The following is a 21546-nucleotide window of genomic DNA, read 5'->3' on the forward strand; positions in this document are numbered from 1 at the left end:
TCGGGAACGTTGGCGGGGGGGGCAATGAAGATTGGTATGGCGGTGGCCCGAGCCGATCTCAGTGGTGGCGGTGAGGCCTCGTGATGGCATCTCGCCACTCGGCGACAGGACCCCCATTTAAATATGTAAACTAATTTATATACCTGATTTAATGAGAATCCCATCGCCTCCTTGATCGCCGCACTGATCTTCATTCGGGAGGCCGGCAATGCCGCGCCTTCGTGTCCCCATTCGGCAGGCGGGAGGATGATTGTTTCTCTGTGTGGGAGGGGGGGAGAGAGGGGTGGCATTGCTGTGAATTGGTTGAGGGGGGTGATGGGAAGGGGTAAAGGGCAGCAGTGCCAAACTTTGCAGGGGGGGCAAGGTCAAATTCTTAATAGACAAATTTCAGGGGGAAATGCCGGGGGGGGGGGGGGGGGGGTGGGGGGGGGAGGTTGGTGGGAGAATAACTTTAATGCTCTAAACCTTTTAAAATTGGTGCCAGCGCCTGCGCATTGGCGTCGGACGCCAATGCATGCGACGGCTCGCTGGGCCCTCACGTCACCGCATGGGGGTGGGGGGGGGTGGGCGCGCCGTGGTCATGCAAATGAACCGCCGCGTTTGAAATTACGACGGCTCTGTGACGCGGTGCCCGTGCGGGCGGGGCACATTTTTGAATGTCCGCTGCCTACTTCGGCTGCAGACATTTAAAATGCAGCCCACATCTGGTGCAGGGGAAAGGTGTTTTATTAAATTAATTTCTGAGATGTGGGAGATTGTGATAAAGCAGTATTTATTGCCCATATCTAGTTGCCTTGAAATGTTGGATCTGGTGGGCTTTCATGACCTGCTGCAGAGATGGTGTTCCCACAATGTTGTGTTAGAAATTCTAGGATATTAACCCAGCAGTGATGGAAAATCAGTGAATATATTTCCCCAGTCAGGCTGGATTGTGATTTGAAGTCTTTATGATCTTAATTTTGTGGAACTCTAGTGCACCAAGTGCTTGATGTTCCTGATGTTTGCCTCAGGAGAATGCTTATTCCCGAGGCCTCCCTGCGAGTGAGGTGGGAGGTAGAACTGGTCTTGTGTGAGCTCATATAAACGACCTGCGAGGGGATGTTCCTGCCCTCCCACTTCACTTTATCTATTGTCAGCCTTTTGGCTGCCTAATTGGAAGGGCATCTGAAACATGCAAGTGTTGAGGGGAGCCCCAGCACCTGTGCAGATGGGAAGATGTGCAGGGGTGTGGGGACAGTCTAAAGAAACTTAAAGTAAAGGTCTTTTTCCTTCTTTCAGCTCCTCTTTCCCTCCCTACAATGATCTTACGACACTTGTACCTTAGGGGAGGGCAGCAGTTAGAAGGTCCCAGGCTGAGCCTGAACCTGCAGGACACTTTCCTTCCCCTTTTACCAGCTCGAGGCATTTCCACAGCCGACCTGAACTGGGGTGACTCTGGGCCATGTTGATGGTCCTGGACAGAAGACCAGTTTATTTTGGGTGTGCTGCTCCTGCTGACTGCTGGGTCAGAGAGGGGCAGGAAAAATAGGCACTTGAATACTCTGCTCTATATATATACCTTATCCAGTTGCAGCTAGAATCTGGTTACTGCAATCACCACACTATTTGCCTATTAATGAAAGTAAACGCTGCTCTTTCAGTGTAATGTTTCATGCTGAGTATACTGCAGTAATATTAAAGCGTGTTACTGACCTTCCCTGATCAGTCTCCAGGGAGTGAAGAAAGTCTGGTGCAGGTCAAGGCTTTTGAATTCAGGGTGTTCCTGGTAGTTTTCATCAAGACGAAACATAGTTGGCTGAATGGAGAGATGTCCAAAACGGAAAGCTGCTGTTGAGAAAACATTGGCAATACTGGGATCCACAAATTCATCGTAGTCTTCGTAAGCTGGGAGAAATTTTGCCGTTGCCTCCTCCCCGATTACCAGGGGAACATAGTCTCTGTGGTTTATTATCTACAGCAGAGAGAAAAGTCACCATTCAGTGTAGTTTGGTCTAAAAACTAGAAACTCAACAGTGATCAGGAGGTGTTGTGTTAGAAAGAGATCTGTTCACCTCTGTGCATTGGATACAGGTCTGACACAGACACTGGGATTCAAGATTTCTGCCACTGCTGGGGTTTGGGTATGTGACAGAAAATTGTCCTTTCACCCTGGAACCTGGGCTAGTAATGGGAGTTCAGAAAGTAATAATCAGGTACAGAAGCTGCAATTAGTATGTTCTCTCCATTCCTGCTCCAGTGAGTGGGCCTCATGTTGGCCAAACATTTACCACAGCAAGAAGGAATCTCCTGAATATAAAAGGTAATCTGACTCCATAACAAGGGCACCCCACTGTCTGACCCCAGAACAGGGGCACCCCACTGTCTGACCCCAGAACAGGGGCACCCCACTGTCTGACCCCAGAACAGGGGCACCCCACAGTCTGATCCCAGAACAGGGGCACCCCACAGTCTGATCCCAGAACAGGGGCACCTCACTGTCCGCCCCCAGAACAGGGGCACCCCACTGTCCGCCCCCAGAACAGGGGCACCCCATTGTCTGACCCCAGAACAGGGGCACCCCACTGTCTGACCCCAGAACAGGGGCACCCCACTGTCTGACCCCAGAACAGGGGCACCCCACTGTCTGACCCCACAACAGGGGCGCCCCACTGTCTGACCCCACAACAGGGGCACCCCACTGTCTGATCCCAGAACAGGGACACCCCACTGTCTGACCCCAGAACAGGGGCGCCCCACTGTCTGACCCCAGAACAGGGGCACCCCACTGTCTGACCCCAGAACAGGGGCACCCCACTGTCTGGTTAGGTTCGGTGAATGGGCCAAAATTTGGCAGATGAAGTTTAACTCGATAAGTGTAAGGTTATCCATTTTGGTCGGAAGAATAGAAAGGCAAATTATTATCTAAATAGAGAGAAACTTCAGAGTGCTTCAGTGCAGAGGGATCTGGGTGTCCTCGTGCATGTTTCGCTGAAAACTAGTATGCAGGTACAGCAGGTAATAAGGAAGGTAAATGGAATTTTGGCATTTATTGCTAAAGGAATAAAATATAAAAGTAGGGAAGTGTTGCTGCAACTGTACAAGGCATGAGTGAGACTGCACCTGGAGTACTGTGTACAGTTTTGGTCCCCTTACTTGAGGAGGGATGTAGTTGCATTGGAGGCAGTTCAGAGGAGGTTCACTAGATTGATTCCAGAGATGAGGGGTTTGTCTTATGAAGAGAGATTGAGCAGGTTAGGCCTTTACTCTCTAGAGTTTAGAAGAATGAGAGGAGATCTAATTGAGGAATATAAGATGATTAAAGGGATTGACAAACGAGATGTAGAGAGGATGTTTCCTTTTGTGGGGCAATCTAGGTCATAGTTTTAGGATAAGGGGTAGCAGATTTAAAACAGAGATGAGGAGAAATTACTTCTCTCAAAGGGTCGTGAGTCTGTGGTATCCAGAGTGCAGTGGATGCTGGGACATTGAGTAAATTTAAGGAGGAGGTAGGCAGATTTTTAATTAGTAATGGGTTGAAGGGTTATGGAGAACGGGCAGGAAAGTGGAGTTGAGGCTGAAATGAGATCAGCCATGATCGTATTGAATAGCGGAGCAGGCTCGAGGGGCTGAATTGCCTACTCCTGCTCCTAATTCTTATGTTCTTATGTTCTAATATGGAGTCAGGCCAACAGCTTATAAAGGGACAAAAACAAAAATTGCTGGAAATACTTAGCAGTTCTGGCAGCATCTGCGGAGAGGAAAACAGAGCTAACGTTTCAGGTCGATGACTGATGAAAGGTCATCAAAACTGAAAGGTTAACTCTCTTTTTTCTCTCCACAGATGCTGCCTGGCCTGCTGAGTATTTCCAGCATTTTCTGTTTCTGTTTCAGATTTCCAGCATCTGCAGTATTTTGCTTTTCAACAGCCTGTGAACGATCTTCCTGCCCTGCTGCCAGTTGAGACGCTGAAGTGGCAATTAATGCTGAATTAGAGGTCTCATCCCACCGCTGCATTTCGCTCAGCGGCAGGCAGGCGGGCCTCTCACCGCATGGGGAGCAAGGCAAGAAAAACTCTGCAGGTTGCTTGCCAGCTCCGATGGTTCGGGGGTGGGGTGGGGAGGGGGGTGGGGCTCCCTCATTAAAAGGCACTTAGTGTCTGAACAAGGGACACAGCATTAGGAAGGGGGCAACCGCTATGAGCCATCCCCCTGTCCTTGCTGCTCACCCCCCTGCATCACCCTCACCCACGACCCCCACCCCGCAAGACACCTCCCACCCTGACCTACCTGTGGCCTGGGTCCAGTGCTGCTCCGAGGCTTTGGGTGGGTGCTCCACCGGCAGCAGTCACTGCCTCCAGGGTAGCACTGCTTAGTTAAACAGCAGCTGGCCTCTGATTGGCCAGCAGCTCTTAGAGGGCGGGGCTTCTGTCACTGGGCGACTTGGTTCCGTGGAAGGCCAGTCGCTGTCCAGTTAAGTGCCCAATTGGCACTTGATTCAGCTGGCCTTCCACAGAAGGGGCGACGCGGGATTCTCACTGGCACTTTTGCTGGAGGTTGAGACCTCCGTTGTCTGGGTAAAATACCGGCCTAAGAGTCAACCGCACAGTGTGGGATTGGCATCTCATTTAGGCCAGACCTGGTAGGGGTGACAGGGTCTCTTTCCGAAGGTTAGCCACAAATGACTAGATGTATTAAATTCATCTTTACAACTTGCTATGATGGGATTATAAAATTAGTCAGTGAGTCCATAGCCATTACTTTACAAGTGATATTTTCTCTCTACCTGTTGAAAAGCTCCCAGGATTTTTCTTGCTTCTAGGTAGGTTGTATCTCCACTCCAGTGAGGGTTCATTCTCTTCAGCTCTCTCGCTAAGCGATTGTGTTCCCGTAGAAATACTGTATGGAATGTTAACACCCCCAGCTGTTCATTCACACGTACATCACCTGTGGTGAACATGATCAATGTTAGCAATTCTTACTTTTGTATTGTTAGTGAAGGAGGACAAACATATAGAGAAATACTGAATAGAACAGGCACCTGAACATGGATTACAGGGTGCAGTACGATCAGGAGGTTCAAAGGTTTCATGAAGCATGAGGATAAAGCTCAAGGAGGATTATGGATCCCATCTAAACAATGCAATGGTGCTACCCGATCAACAAAAAAACAGTGGATCATTTTAAGGCCAACGATACCATACAAATTGAAGACAAAGAAATTGAAAAAGTGACAGAATGCAAATATCTGGGTCCATCATTAAAGATGGAGGATTGTGCAAATGAAGAGGTACTGAGTAGAATTAGGGCAGCTTGAAGTTGTTTTAGGAGTACACAGATATTCTATGTGAGAAGAAAATACCACTGGCATCAAGGAGGAGGGTGTATGATCAGTGTGTGCTACTGACCATGACGTATGGGGCAGAATCATGGACAACTACAAAAAATACATAGGTCAAAGTATGTGCACAGCTCAGAAAACAATGGAAAGGCATATGTTACACATCTCCATTCGTGATAAAATACGCCAGAAAAATTGAGTCAAGCACATCATTCAGAAGATAAAAGCAGCCAAATAGAGATAGGCTGGGCGTGTTGCTCAAAGAAACGATAACAGGTGGACAAAAAGGCTAATGGAGTGGCAGTCAAGAACAGGAAAAGAAGATGGAGAGACAACATAATATCATACTTAGGAACCCCATGGGCGAGAACAGCAAGTGATAGAGATAAATAGAAAATGCATGAGGCGTGTTACATCCTACAGTGGATGAACACAGCCTAAATGATGATGATGATGGATCATCCTTAGCATTGTTTATGGTGAGTCAAAGCACCTGTTCTTTCATAATGTGGCTTACCCCTAAAGCTCAACACCAACCATAGCTCTTCCTTCCAGAAGAGTTCGATATCTTCTCTTCCCAATGTGTAAGTGTCACTCTGTTCCTCTCTTTCTTTGAGGTCAGAGTCTTTCTCCCTCTTTCTATTTTGGACCTCAGTTAATAGGATTTCCTTCCCTTTTTCACTTACTTTTCACTCTCCTTAAAAGAGTACTTTCACTCTCATTTGTCCATACTTACCATCATTGAGTCCACGAAGAAAAAAAACATGCATTGGAGATTCTACTGTATGGTGGTTCTTGGAATTGTAGTGGGCAAAATTGGAACTTTCTGTTTCTATTTGCTTGGTATAAAAAGGGGGCTCAGAGGCAATTTAAAGGGTCAAGCATGTGTCCAAAGAGTGATGCTATATATTGGTATGGGAGCTGTAGAGGTTCTCCTGTCATCAACCTAAAACAGATGTAGGCCCCTTAATTACACAGAGACGGGGTCAAATGTCTGTTTTAGGACCCCTTTCCCAAAGCAGTGAATAACTAACCAGAGCTTTCCACACGAAAACTGCAGTTAATTGTTACAGTTCTTACAGGGTCCACTGGAAACCACTGAAGAATAGGGAAGCTTTTGACTTCAAACTTGTTTTAAACTTGGCTTAATGTGGAGGCCAAATAAATCGGAATGTTTCCTGCCTCCATAGCAATACACTGCTGACCCCGCTTGAATCCGCTCCCGATCATCTCCATTACCGAAACCTAACTGAGAACCACTGCCGGTGTCACCAATAGTCATCCTCATTTCTCCATGGAGCTGCAGCCGATCTTATTAAAATAAGGCCTGGTGGTCAATATGGATCAGGCCTTGGGCCTTTCTGTTCCTTCGCAAATCAATCAATGCCATTTTTGTGATTGCATCAATAAGAAATGACTTTATAGAGATGATCTAGGGATCAATTTATTTTGTTAGAAAATCTGATCAGTCCCTGCTTACATGGTTCTACAGCCTGCTTGGTTGAAGTCTCCTACTGGTCCCATGATCCCTAGAAGAACTCAGTGCAATTCTACACAGCGGCTCTGAAATTCCACAGGGTGTGGGATCAGAATTCCTTCCCTGCCTCAACTGGATTTTAAAAACTGGAGTTTGTGGAGTATGGGGAAGGAATCCCAACCCCCACAGACACTAGTACTGTGAATAAGAGCCAAGTCTCAACACAAAGCACACAGAAGCAGGCTGCATTCCGATGAGTCAATTTTCAAACATCCCAACATCACAACAGAACTAATACTGTTAAAGGACTGGAATTTGGGACATTATCGTAACTGTGACACAGGATAACTTCCATCATGTTAAGTGATTGGGGAGGCCATTGTCGCAACTAACTAGCCCCAGAGCCCAGCATTCACTCCTGTCAAGACATGAGAGAAACCTCTTTCATGGATATTAGCTTTGGAGCCTGGATTACCTCACCTTGGTGGAGTTCATTGTTCTCGGTCAGGGAAATCACATCAGCACTAAATGGATCTGTCTGGATCAGGCAGATAACAGAGCAAAAGGATTAAAAGGTGCTACATGCTGACCATCCAGCAGGATGGCTTCAGGAGATGTGATTATGATATTTCGATAAGGTTCATCATAAAAAGGACACTGCAGTTGAGAAGGAGGGTCAGGAACGGTCAACCTGGCTCATGGACCTACAATTCTCACTGGAAGGGCCAATTGCATGGAGGATTGTAAGTTATCAGCCAAATCCAAGGGGTATTTGAGACTGAGAGTTTTAAAACAATTTTGAGTGTCGCAACCAAATCCTGGGAGGGTTTGGGTTTTGGATTGAGTGAATTTGGGGCAGAAAAGTGGGGTTTTGCCTGTGTTTTTTTACAAAAAGGTTTATTTTATAAGTCGTGGTGACTTGTGTGTTTGGCTGAGCGCCAAGGTTAAATTGTGGAGGGACTTAAATTGGACTAACCAATCAAGGTGTTGTGTGGTGTCCTTTAAATTATTTTAGAGGTCTTTGCAACAGTGTGTTAGGAGGGTTTTTTAAAAAATAAATAAATTTGAGGTTCAGGCCAACCCTGTGTCCGTGCAATTTGTCCTATATAAAATCCTAAAGTCAAGAACGGGAGCGGGAAGCTCTTGCAAGGGGTTCCTGAGGAACAGCATAAACAGCTGAAAACTGAGTTATAATGAGAGACTGGTGGACCCACCGTGGAATTTTGGGGACAATAGCCTAGAAATTGGTACACCCCTTTTCTGCCTTTACTAATATGGCGACTGGCATACTTCCAGCTCAGAATGTGCACGCAGCCACCATGTTGGAAGCGTTCGCTCCTGCTTTAAGCCTGTCAATCAATTTCTAGGCTAATATGTACCAATACATTTCAATCTAAATTCTGGCAATGTGTGTTGAACAATTGCAAGGGCATAACTGTGCATATGAAAGGAATGCCCCTTATGACAGGATTTCCTGATCCAGCCAGTACTCACCAGCTATAAAACATGGAGTTGAATTTTGACCAGTGAAACAGCCTTCCTCCATTCTTCCACAAAGGTTGCTTGAAATGGTGTTAAATGGTAAATATTCTTGTCCATTGTCAGAGAATTCCTCATTGACAGCCAACAGGCCCTGCTCATTGGTGAGGTTTCTGAGTTTGTTGGCCAGACACTCTGTGCTGCCATAGACTTCATTAACATCAAGGAAAGAGGTCAGGGAGTTGATCTGCTGACGAGTGTTAACATCTCCGAACAATGCTCCCAGCTCACCGCTTCCACACGCAGGAGCCGATCGGAAGAAAGGCATGCATGTGTCAGTATCGTTGATCCTTGTATCATTTGGAGGTATCTGTCAGTAAAGATCCAGAACACTTTTAGAAATAGATCATCACAAACGGTTCGACAAACACTAGAAGGAGGAAGGTAAAGAAGATTAGGGCTCATCAGATTAGTGACGGGTTAGCTGGTTCAACAGTAAGCTGGTTTAGAAGCTCAGAATGGAGTGTGATGGTGAATGGAAAACTTCTGTCTGGAGTCAGTGGATGAAACATTTGGGTACACAACAGTTTTTTGAGCACTATTCTTTAATATGGCAAGCAGGATGTGGACACTTATGATAAGCTGGAGATGTACTGCCCGTCATATTAGTAAAGGCTAAAAACAAAAGAATCAGTGTTCATTGCCTGTGCCTGAAGGTGAAATTAGACCCTCTACATATGCAAATAAGATCCCCTATGCCCATCTGAGGATGCCAATGGAAAACTGTCTGCCATGAGGCTGCTGACATCAGTTGCATATAAGAGAACTAGGCCTACATGCAGCCTATCAGGCTGTTAACCCACAAACAATGAAGGTTGCTTACTTTGGAACAGAAGAGGCTGAGGGCATGTTTAAATGTGGTTTAGTAAATTATGAGTGGCCTGGATAGCATGGATAGGAAGGACCTATTTACCTTAACAGGGAGATAAATAACCAGGGGGCATAGATTTAAAGTAACTGGTAGAGGATTAGAGGGGAGTTGAGAAGAAATGTTTTCACTCAGACGTTGGTAGGGGTCTGGAACCTACTGCCTGAAAGGGTGATAGAGGCAGAAACCCTCATCACATTTTTAAAAAATGTTGGGATATGCACTTGAAGTGCTGTAACCTACAGGGCTATAGACCAAGATCTGGAAAGTGGGATGAAGCTGAATTGCTCTTTTCCTGTCAGCACTGACATGATGGGCTGAATGGCCTCCTTCTGGTCCTTTACTTTTCTATGTTTCCATATGTCTAAAAAGATTTCGTTTTTAAATATACTTAACTGTACATGAAGCCAGGAGAAATATGGGTGCTTCTCCTGACCCCACAGCTAAAGATCGTTGGCAACTAGTGAACATCATTTTCCCCTGACCAATCTCTGCCAATCCCCACAGCTCACCCCTCCCTCTGGACTCTGATCTAATTGGAGCTCTATCTGCCATCTCAGATAGATGTACTATCTTCAGAAGAACTCAGAAGGTTTTCTTAGTGTCCTGAGAAATCTCTGTAAATTAGCATCGTCTTTCTTAACCATATCAGGGGAATTTTTAGCCCACTTCACCCTTATGTCCTGGGGAATATAAACCCTCAAATTAAAATCACCAAAAATAGATAATTTGGTCACTTATTAATTTCTTGTTTGTGCGATCATTTTGTCCAATGGTACTTGGATAGTTTATTGATCTTTTCATGCTATCAAGGGCACACCAAAAACTCAAACATTACTTCAGAATGAAACAGAATGATGGTCTCACCCGAATTGGGAAACAAGGATTTCTCTGAACACAAGTTGTTTCACAGTTGATGCCATCATTGAAGGTTTGGATGCTACCAGACACAGGACTTAAACTCATGTCGTGATCAATCCACTGACCCCACTGCATAAACAAATGGCTTGTAACTGAATCCGAGATCACGATTTTGTTTGATGTTCTCAAGATTTTGTTGGACACCTCTCGGACCTGGAACAGAAGTGTAAAGCATTCATTACATGACAACAAGACAAGGTTTATCCATCATTGAGCCATCTTTGCTGCACTCTCACCTGCTCCTCTGTGACATGTTACTAAGGGGACAGTGAGTAAAACTGAAGACATCAAACATCATAAAGGACAGTGCAGCTCCAGAGATACCCAATAGGAGATGGAGGTATTTTTTATTCTGTCTCACTGGTGGGTCATTTCATACACCAATCAACATTGCAGTCTTTCCAAGTGGATCTGCAAACCTACAGCCAGTTACCACCTCATTAAGGAGCAGTTTGTGCTATTTGTCTGCACTCACTAGGAACTGGGCTGACTTGGTGCAAAGGTAACCCATAAAGGAATGTGAAAGGATGAAAAGTGTGAAGAGAGAGTCATCCTATCTAACTGTGCTGGATTTAACTGAAGGTAAAAGGGCAATGCGCTAATGCACCTCACTGCCTGTCCTAGTATTGTAGGGTTCAGTACAGTTGACAGAAATCAGAAACTACTTTTCTTAAGATGACAATGAATCTGATTTGTTTCTGTCTGATGTGTGAACAGTTACCAGTGGCAGACGGAATCCAGATACTAATCTGTTTGGAGTCCAGCCCAGTGGGAGTAAGATTCCATCCTCATAGCGAGCTGGGAGCCATCGGGTGAGTGCTGTGTTAGATGCTCCCAGGCGAGGCTTCCTCCTGGAAATCAGGAAAACAAAACATTGATTTATTTTACCACAATGCACCCGACCCAAAAATCTTACTCAGTCTGAATAAAACTGACACAAGTGGCATCTCTCTAAGTGCAGGACTGACAGCAACATTTGAATTCAGGTTCACAAATGACAGCTGGAAGTTTTCTGCAGGAGGTTTTTCTTCCATTTCACTTAATAATTATTAAAAGTGTCATTAATTAAAATTCAGAAATGATTATTCCCCCTGGTGTAAACACCCTGGGGTTAATTATCACTTTGGGAACTGTTATACATATCACCTAATTCCCCTTTCCAGGATGGCTAACAGGAAACCAGTCAACAACTGTTCCTTTTCCACCCACGCCCCCCCCCCCCAACCCAATACTTAAGATAGTAGCAGATATGAGCCTTGACCAAATGTAGCTGATGGCCTTTGCATACAACGTCAACTCACTTATTCATGTCTGAGCCATTCAGATTCCAAAATAGGGAAAAAGCTTCAATAGTCAATTGGATTTTGATTGATATTGAGAATCCCAAGTGAAGGACCAAGGCCCACAAGACAGTACACACTCAGCATGAAAAGAATCGGAAACAGGATGTGATAAATCCAGAAGTCATCATGTGCTGATTCCAAACTTGGAATTTAAAATTTTAGATTATATAAAATGCAGAAAAGTAAAGGAGTCTGTAATTTTGAGTCTGGGAACAGAATATTTTAAAGTAAGTGACAGCCTGATGAGTCCTGATTTCAATGAAGTGTAGGAGGATGAAGAATTTGTAGGATGGTATATTTGGAGCTCAAAAGAAACAAAAGGAAAGGTTAAAAGAACACCAAACATTGTCTTGGTAAAATAAAAAAATGGCTGAAAAAATTGAGACAGAGGTTCAAAACTTGCCTTGAGGGAAGGGGCACCAATCAGATGTTTATTCCCCAGGAGTGTCAGAGGTGGTGGAAGAGCTTTCCACGACATGAAGATAGAATTCATATCTTGCTTAGACTTTGGTTTTATATAAAGTTTAGAGTTGCTGAGATAAAAATAACTGTTCGGCATTTAAGTGGAAGCCATACTTTGTAAAAGCAGCTTCATCAATGGAGGAAATGTCAGACTTCCACCTGAGGTCAGAGGAGATATTGAGGTCAAGAATGTTAATTGATGAAGCAAGACTAAAGATGGAGACAGCAAAGATAAGAGATGGGAACTGTAGTTGGCCTTGTAATAAACATGGTGATTCTGGGGCCACAAATATACAGAGCAGGGGAAGAGCGAGGAGGGACGAAGGATATATCCCAATGTGTGTAGACAGGCATCCACCTGTGACTTCAAACGCTGCCTCAATCATAGTGGGTCTACTGGGGATGTCCACAGTTTGCATATCATCAGCAGGCATTTGCACCACTGGAGGGGCACCTTGAGTTTCTGAAAGAGTGCAATCTGTACATAATAGATGAATATATAACAACAACTTGCATTATGCATTGCACATTTATCATAGTAAAATGTCTCAAGGCTCTGGAGAGGGTTGTAGAAGGGCTAGGCCATGAAGGGATTTAAACATGAGTATAAGAATTTCAAAATTGAGGTATTGAGGACTGGGAGTCAATACAAGTGAGAGAGGTCAGCCAGTGATGATGGGTTAATGATACTTGGCACAGGTAAGGATACAGGCAACAGAGTTTTGGAAGGGCTCAACTTTATGGAAGTGGAAAATACTGGCCAGAGGGGCATTGGATATTCGAGTCTGGATGTACCAAAGACATGAAGGAGGGCTTCAGCAGCTGATAAGCTGAGTCAGGAGCAAAGATGGCCGATGCCACAGAGATAGAGGTACTTTGGAAATGGTCGGTGATTGCTAGGACAGAAGTGTCAGGGTGTGTTTTTTGAGGTTGTGTGGAATGGTGACAGATTTGAAAAGATTCTCCTCAGGCACTGGCTCCCTCCTTTTCAAAACAGCTAACATCAGATCTCCTCAAAGAACACACCTCTGTCTCCTTGCCTGTGTGTATTTTTGCCCATTTGTTCTACAACTGTCTCTTTGAATCCAACCCATAGCACCAAAACAGTCTTAACAAAAGTCATGAACAACATTTTTTGAGACTGTGAACATGGTGCATTACTTACCTGTCTTTTCCTCATCTTGGACCAACATTAACAATCACCCACCCAATCCTTTTCCATGCCTCTCCTTGTTTGTCCAACTTGATGGGGTTGCCTCATTTGGTTCCAGAGTCAGAAAATTTCCAGCAATTGCTTCTTTTCCAAGCCCTATATTCATTATCTCCAGAATGCCTGGAAGATCTATCCCTAGCTCCCTTTTCTTATTTACCTACATGTTGCTCTTTATTAGGATCATTCACAGACTTGGGATCCATTTCCAACTGCATGCTGATGACACCCAACTCCCTACTTCTCTACTATTTATCTTGATGACTGCATTACCTCTGTGATGCCAGGCTTCTTGTCCAACATCTAGTCTTGGATGATCTGCACTTTCCCCAGCAAAGCATTGAGAACATTAAATCTATATTCTTCAGTCCTTACCCCAAACTGTACCCTTGCCACCAACAGTGTCCCCTCCCTGCTCAGGCTGAGACAAACTATTTGGAACCTCAACATCCTACTCAGTCCCAAATTCAATTTCTGACCCCATATCCTTGTCATCAAAAAGACCAGCTACTTTCATCTCTGTAACATTGTCTACCTCTGCTGAAAACTTCATTCATGCCTTGATCACCTATTCCAATGCTCTCCTGGACAACTTTCCATCTTTCACCTTCATGAATTTCAACTCATTTTGTCCATTTTTTAATTACACCTCTATGAAGCACTTTGGGATGTTGTTCAATGTTAAAGGCACTATATAAATGCAAGTTGTTATTTAGTTTAAGAACTGTTATTGCAGTTATTGGTTTCAGTCCAATATGTGTAGGTTGTGTGCAGTGATTACATACAAGGTGTATCAGACTATCTGTGCTTGCACACCCATGCATGGGAGAGCCTAAGACCATCTGGGGAGCCTGAAGGCCATTTTTGGACTGCACCCCTGATTGGTTGCACTTGGACCTAGACTCCAGCCAGCAGACTGAATAGTAAACTGGAGATAAGGCTGCCAAAACATGTTGCCCTGCCGAGTCTGAAGCAGCCGTGATGACTGCCTTGCCTTGCCTGGAGCCTGAAAAGGGTGGAGCCTGAAACTGCTTGCTACCTGAAGCATGTGGAGCCTAGGATCTGTAGTTGCTGTGCTTGTCCTGGCCTCTGAAGTTACTTACTGCGTGGATCTTGGTACTTTTGGCTGTGCTTTGCTTTGTAGTTAACCTCAATAGTAATTTGTAATAGTGTTGCTAGAGATCAATCTTTGCACTAAAATTGTGGATTGATTACTGCTTTAATCACAATAGTGCAACTATTTGGAAGCCACAAGTCACAACAGTGATTAAAGCAATAAGCAATGCACAATTGGCTCATGTGTAGCACTACAAATTACTCATTTAGCAACTGCATCCACTATTCTAACACATACTTAATTGACCATGGGATCTTATCAATATACACTGATTATGGAATAAAAATAGTAAGTGCTGGAAATACACAGCTGGTCTGGCAGCATCTGTGGAGAGAGAAACAGAGTCAATGTTTCAGGTCTGTGACCTTTCACCAGAACTCCTTCTGATAAAAGGTCACTGACCTGAAATGTTAACTCTGTTTCTCTCTCCACAGATGCTGCCAGACCTGCTGAGTATTTCCAGAACTTATTGTTTTTATTTCAAATTTCCAGCATCTGCAGTATTTTGCTTTCATTACACTGATTATGGAATCTGATCAATCTTTGTTCGTTGAGGAGCTACACCCATATTCATTTATTAGAATTTTAAAAATTAAATCTTCAATTATTTGGGTGCTTGGCCCATTTTTAGGCACTGAGGCTCATTCTAACTTCATTAAGGACCTAGGCCCATCCTTTGTTAATTATTTAAGACTCAGGCTCACCTTCATTTGTGTCAGGAAGTCTTATCCAATCATCACATGATCAAAAAAAAAATGACAAGACAACACTCTCACTTCATTTTTCAGAATTGCATATCTGAGTTTTTTTCATTGGATTCTTCAAACAGAATTCTTCTGTGAACACGACCGACAGTTTACCATTAATAAATATTAATCAGAATGAAGATAGAAACATTTAGTGAATGGCTATACTTGGATCGCAGTTAATCACTGAAGTAGAGTAGACAGTGGTCACCAGCTATGTGTCCTGGCCTGTCGGAAGACCTTACACAAATCAACGATTCTCGGAAGATTGCCATCATTAACAACGAGCTCAGTAGACTCAATGTGGACATTGCAGCACTTCAGAAGACACATCTCCCTGCGAGCGGATCTCTAAGAGAGCAAGACTACACCTTCTTCTGGCAGGGTAGGGATCCTGAAGAACCAAGACAGTATGGAGTGGGCTTCGCCATCAGAAACTCTTTGCTCAGCATGATAGAGCCACCCTCAAATGGCTTGGAACGCATACTGTCCATCCGACTGTTCACCGCTTCTGGTCCAGTACACCGACTCAGCATCTATGTTCCAACACTCTGCTCCCCACATGAAGTTACAGACCAGTTCTACGAGATATTCCTTAATATCATTAGTAGCATTCCTAATACCGAACACCTGTTCCTGCTGGGGGACTTTAATGCCAGGGCTGGGGCCAACCATGACTCATGGCCCTCCTGCCTTGGGCGCTTTGGCTTTGGAAGGATGAATGAGAATGGACAGAGACAGCTTGAGTTGTGTACCTATCATAACCTCTGCATCACCAACTCGTTCTTTCACACTAAACCCTGTCACCAGGTTTCATGGAGGCACCCAAGATCACGTCGTTGGCACCAGCTGGACCTCATCGTCACAAGGCGAGCCTCTTTAAACAGCGTTCAAATCACATGCAGCTTCCACAGTGCGGACTGCGACACCGACCACTCCCTGGTGTGCAGCAAGGTTAGACTCAAACCAAAGAAGCTGCATCACTCCAAGCAGAAGGGCCACCCGCGCATCAACACGAGCAGAATTTCTCATCCACAGCTGTTACATAAGTTTCTAAATTCACTTGAAAAAGCCCTTCAAAACACTCCTACAGGGGATGCAGAGACCAAGTGGGCCCACATCAGAGACACCATCTACGACTCAGCAATGACCACCTATGGCAAAGGTGTGAAGCGGAATGTAGACTGGTTTCAATCTCACTTTGAAGAGCTGGAACCTGTCATAGCTGCTAAGTGCATTGCACTGCTGAACTACAAGAATGCCCCCAGCGAGTTAATATCCGTAGCACTTAAAGCAGCCAGAAGCGCTGCACAAAGAACAGCCAGGCGCTGCACAAATGACTACTGGCAACACCTATGCAGTCATATTCAGCTGGCCTCTGACACCAGAAACATCAGAGGAATGGATGATGGCATTAAGAGAGCTTTTGGGCCAACCTTCAAGAAGATCGCCCTCCTCAAACCAAAATCAGGGGACACAATCACTGATCAATGCAAGCAAATCGACCGCTGGGTGGAGCACTACCTAGAACTGTACTCCAGAGAAAGTGTTGTCACTGAGACCGCCCTCAATGCAGCCCAGTCTCTGCCAGTCATGGATGAGCTGGACGTACAGCCAACAAAATCGGAACTCAGTGATGCCATTGATTCTCTGGCCAGCGGAAAAGCCCCTGGAAAGGACGGCATTACCCCTGAGATAATCAAGAGTGCCAAGCCTGCTATACTCTGAGCACTGTACGAACTGCTTTGCCTCTGCTGGGATGAGGGAGCAGTACCACAGGACATGCGCGATGCCAATATCATCACCCTCTATAATTACAAGGGTGACCGCGGTGACTGCAGCAACTACCGTGGAATCTCCCTGCTCAGCATAGTGGGGAAAGTCTTCGCTCGAGACGCTTTAAACAGGCTCCAGAAGCTGGCTGAGCATGTCTACACTGAGGTACAGTGTGGCTTTCGAGCAGAGAGATCCACCATTGACATGCTGTTCTCCCTTCGCCAGCTACAGGAGAAATGCCATGAACAACAGATGCCCCTCTATGTTGCTTTCATTGATCTCACCAAATCTTTTGACCTCGTCAGCAGACGTGGTCTCTTCAGACTACTAGAAAAGATCGGATGTCCACCAAAGCTACTAACTTTCATCACCTCATTCCATGACAATATGAAAGGCACAATTCAGCATAGCGGCGCCTCATCAGACCCCTTTCCTATCCTGAATGGTGTGAAACAGGGCTGTGTTCTCGCACCTACACTGTTTGGGTTCTTCTTCTCCCTGCTGCTCTGACATGCGTTCAAGTCTTCAGAAGAAGGAATTTTCCTCCACACAAGATCAGGTGGCAGGTTGTTCAACCTTGCTCATCTAAGAGCGAAGACCAAAGTACAGAAAGTCCTCATCAGGGAACTCCTCTTTGCTGACGATGCTGTATTAACATCTCACACTGAAGAGTGTCTGCAGAGACTCATTGACAGATTTGCGGCTACGAATTTGGCCTAACCATCAGCCTCAAGAAAACGAACTTCATGGGACAGGACGTCAGAAATGCTCCATCCATCAATATCGGCGACCATGCTTTGGAAGTGGTTCAAGAGTTCACCTACCTAGGCTCAACTATTGCCAGTAACCTGTCTCTCGATGCAGAAATCAAGCGCATGGGAAAGGCTTCCACTGCTATGTCCAGACTGGCCAAGAGAGTGTGGGAAAATGGCGCACTGACACGGAACACAAAAGTCTGAGTGTATCAAGCCTGTGTCCTCAGTACCTTGCTCTACGGCAGCGAGGCCTGGACAACGTATGTCAGCCAAGAGCGACGTCTCAATTCATTCCATCTTCGCTGCCTCTGTAGAATCCTTGGCATCAGGTGGGAGGACCGTATCTCCAACACATAATTCCTTGAGGCGGCCAACATCCCCAGCATATACACTTTACTGAGCCAGCGGCGCTTGAGATGGCTTGGCAGTGTGAGCCGCATGGAAGATGGCAGGATCCCCAAGGACACACTGTACAGGGAGCTCGTCACGAGTATCAGACCCACCGGCCGTCCATGTCTCCGCTTTAAAGACATCTGCAAACGTGAAATGAAGTCCTGTGACATTGATCACAAGTCGTGGGAGACAGTTGCCAGCGATCGCCAGAGCTGGCGGGCAGTCATAAAGGTGGGGCTAAAGTGTGGCGAGTCGAAGAGACTTCGCAGTTGGCAGGAAAAAAGACAGAAGCACAAGGGGAGAGCCAACTGTGTAACAGCCCCGACAAGCAAATTTCTCTGCAGCACCTGTGGAGGAGCCTGTCACTCTAGAATTGGCCTTTATAGCCACTCCAGGCGCTGCTTCACAAACCACTGACCACCTCCAGGCACTTACCCATTGTCTCTCGAGACAAGGAATTCAAAGAAGACACTGATTATGGAATCTGATCAATCTTTGTTCGTTTAGGAGCTACACCCATATTAATTTATTGGAATTTTTCAAATTAAATCTTCAATTATTTGGGTGCTTGGTCCATTTTTAGGCACTGGGGCTCATTCTAACTTCATTCAGGACCTAGGCTCATCCTTTGTTAATTATTTAAAACTCAGGCTCACCTTCATTTGTGTCAGGAAGTCTTGTCCAATCATCACATGTTCAAAAAAAAAATGACAATGCAACACTCTCACTTCATTTATTCAGAATTGCATATCTGAGTTTTTTTTCACTGGATTCCTCAAACAGAATTCCTCTGTGAACACGGCCTACAGTTTACCATTAATAAATATTAATCAGAATGAAGATAGAAACATTTAGTGAATGGCTATACTTGTATCGCAGTTAATCACTGAAGTAGAGTAGACAGTGGTCACCAGCCCTGCCAGTTCCTACCTGTTGTTGCACTCAGAGTTGAAGGTCCTATACCGGTTTGACCAACAGTCGTCTTCACAGACTGGGGGCTGCCGTATGGCTAGACAGCCTGTGACATGTGCAATGCTGTCCAGGTCATGCGCTGTTAGCAAATCTGCAGGACATACACACTCTATCAATTTAAATCACTGATAAATTCCTGCACAAGTTGCACCAGTTAAACAACAATCTGACCTTCTGTTACAGCTGGAGCACCAACAGGTACAGTTAGTAAATTCCTGGTAGTGTAGCAGTGCAAATGCTCACTATGCTCCATTTAAAAAAAAAGTTCTTAGGATGATGCTATCTTGTCCTTTGGAAAAGCCCCTAACAGGATATCCACCCTCTCCTCCTGCTGCTGAAAGAATGTGACAGCTTTCAACACCAGCAGACTGACTGCAGAGCATCAGGGCAGGAATCTGAAATGTGAAGGCAAGTGTTGATCTGAAGAGATCAGTAAAATGTTGGGTGCCTTGCCTGAGGTCGGACAATACAGCAACTCTCGGTCATACTGAGTTCAATCATCAGCGCTATCCTGCCCTGCCTCACCCCACCCTGGCCCCTGTCTGCACCACCCTCATGCAGACACTACTTTTGTGAATGGAAGTCATCCTCACATGGCTTAGTTTGTTACACAGTTGCAAAGTCACAGCAATGTCCGTGACCAACCCATCTGAGAAAGAACTCGATGGTAATGAGAAAAGGAGATTGAACCGCCGAAAACAGTGTTTCCTCTCGATTACCCTCATGTGTTTTCCAACTGACCTGATGCATTCAGTGAGCGTTTGTGGATTTGATGAACATGGTGCTGAATGAGACCCAGTGCAGTTTCCATGTACTCTGCAGATCGCACTGCAACCCTGGTCTCTGCCGTAGGGTGCTTGAAGAAACGCAGTAGGTCACCTGGATTCAAGGATCTTTTGCTCAGCCTCTCTTTTTGACTGGAACATAAGAACATAAGAAACATGAGCAGGAGTAGGCCATTCGGCCCCTTGAGCTTGCTCCACCATTTAATAAAATCATGGTTGTGCTGATTGTGGCCATAACTCCACTTTCCTGCCTGTCCCCCAGATCCCTTGACTCCGCTGTCAATCAAAAATCTGTCTAACTCAGCTTTGAATATGTTCAATGACCCAGCCTCCACTGCTCACTACGCAAGAGAATCCCAAACACTAACGACCCTCTGAAAGAAGAAATTCTTCTTCATCTCCATCTTAAATGGGAGACCCATTAACTTGAAATTGTGCCTCCTAGTTCTAGATTCCCCCATGAAGGGAAACATCCTCTCAGCATCACAGCATAGGCTCAGAGCAGATCAGGGACTCTACCCTGCCAAACAATGGAAGAATTTTACAAGTTTCAGTGAGGTCACTTCTCATTCGTCTAGACTCCAGACAAGATAGGCCAATTTGAGTCAATCTCTTTTCAAAGGACAACCTTCACATCCCAAGAATCAATACTTTGTTGCATCCACTCTAAGACACATACACTGCAACTATGTTACAATAAACAGGTCAGCAATACAGATCCCACACACCGATCAGTGACTTAGATGAAGGCACAGAGTGTAATATATTCAAGTTTTCTGATGTTTAGTTTTAGTTTAGTTTTGAGATACAGTACTGAAACAGGCCCTTCGGCCCACCGGGTCTGTGCCGACCATCAACCACCCATTTATACTAATCCTACACTAATTCCATATTCCTACCACATCCCCACCTGTCCCTATATTTCCCTACCTATACTAGGGGCAATTTATAATGGCCAATTAACCTATCACCCTGCAAGTCTTTTGGCATGTGGGAGGAAACTGGAGCACCCGGAGGAAACCCACGCAGACACAGGGAGAACTTGCAAACTCCACACAGGCAGTGTGATGATACAAAGCTAGGTGGGAAAGTAAGCTGCAAGGAGGATATAAAGCGGTTGTAAATGGTTAAAGGATTGGGCAAGATGGTGGCAGACAGAGTGTAAAATTGTAAAGTGTGTATTTGTCCACTTCAGTGGGATGAATAGCAAAGCAGAATATGCTTTAAAAGGTGAGAGACGAGTAAATGTTGGTATTCGGAGGGAGATAGATGCCCTTGTACACTAATTACAGAAAGTTAACATGCAAGTATAGCAAGCAATTAGCAAGGCAAATGCTACGTTAGCCTTTATTATAAAGGGGTTGAGGGGTCCATGGGCTCAGTTGGCTAGACGGCTAGATGTGGCTTCAATCCCCGTACTGGCTGTAGTAGTTCATGGAAGCCTGCTTTCTCTCCTTGCCCCACGCTTGCAGACTGGTGACCTTCAAGCTGTACATTACCAACTGTCTCTCTCTCTCTCTCTCTAATGGAGAGAGATGCCTATGGTCCTTTGGGATTATGGCTAGAATGACAACAAAGGGGTTGAAGTGTAAAAGTGAGGAAGTCTTGCTGCAGTTATGGAGGGTTTTGGTGAGACCTCAGCTGAAGAACTGTGTCCAGTTTTGGTCTCCAAACTGAAAGAAGGATAAATTTGCCTTAGAGTGGGTGCAACAACGGTTCACTAGATTGATTCCTGGGATTTGAAGGTTGTCCATTGAGACGGGATTGACTATAATTGGCCTATTTTGTCCTGAGTCCAGAAGAATGAGAAGTGATCCCAATTGAAACTTGTAAAATTCTTCCAGTGTTTGTCAGGATGGATGCAAA

The 21546-nt window shown here is 45.2% G+C and overlaps 1 protein-coding gene across 1 annotated transcript in view; it reads right to left on the bottom strand.

The window, feature by feature from the left end:
• LOC137346430 (eosinophil peroxidase-like) overlaps nucleotides 1-21546 on the bottom strand; it is a 36399-nt gene that overhangs the window by 11733 nt on the left and 3120 nt on the right. Inside the window, exons 2-8 of the mRNA XM_068009882.1 lie at nucleotides 19637-19812; nucleotides 18854-18986; nucleotides 10843-10972; nucleotides 10068-10274; nucleotides 8288-8642; nucleotides 4762-4922; nucleotides 1693-1951 (exon numbers count right to left, since the gene is read on the bottom strand). Coding sequence (XP_067865983.1) covers nucleotides 1693-1951; nucleotides 4762-4922; nucleotides 8288-8642; nucleotides 10068-10274; nucleotides 10843-10972; nucleotides 18854-18986; nucleotides 19637-19812 — 1421 coding nt within the window. The remainder of the gene's footprint in view (nucleotides 1-1692; nucleotides 1952-4761; nucleotides 4923-8287; nucleotides 8643-10067; nucleotides 10275-10842; nucleotides 10973-18853; nucleotides 18987-19636; nucleotides 19813-21546) is intronic.

This window comes from Heterodontus francisci, chromosome 30 (assembly GCF_036365525.1).
Source record: "Heterodontus francisci isolate sHetFra1 chromosome 30, sHetFra1.hap1, whole genome shotgun sequence".
NCBI lineage: Eukaryota > Metazoa > Chordata > Chondrichthyes > Heterodontiformes > Heterodontidae > Heterodontus > Heterodontus francisci.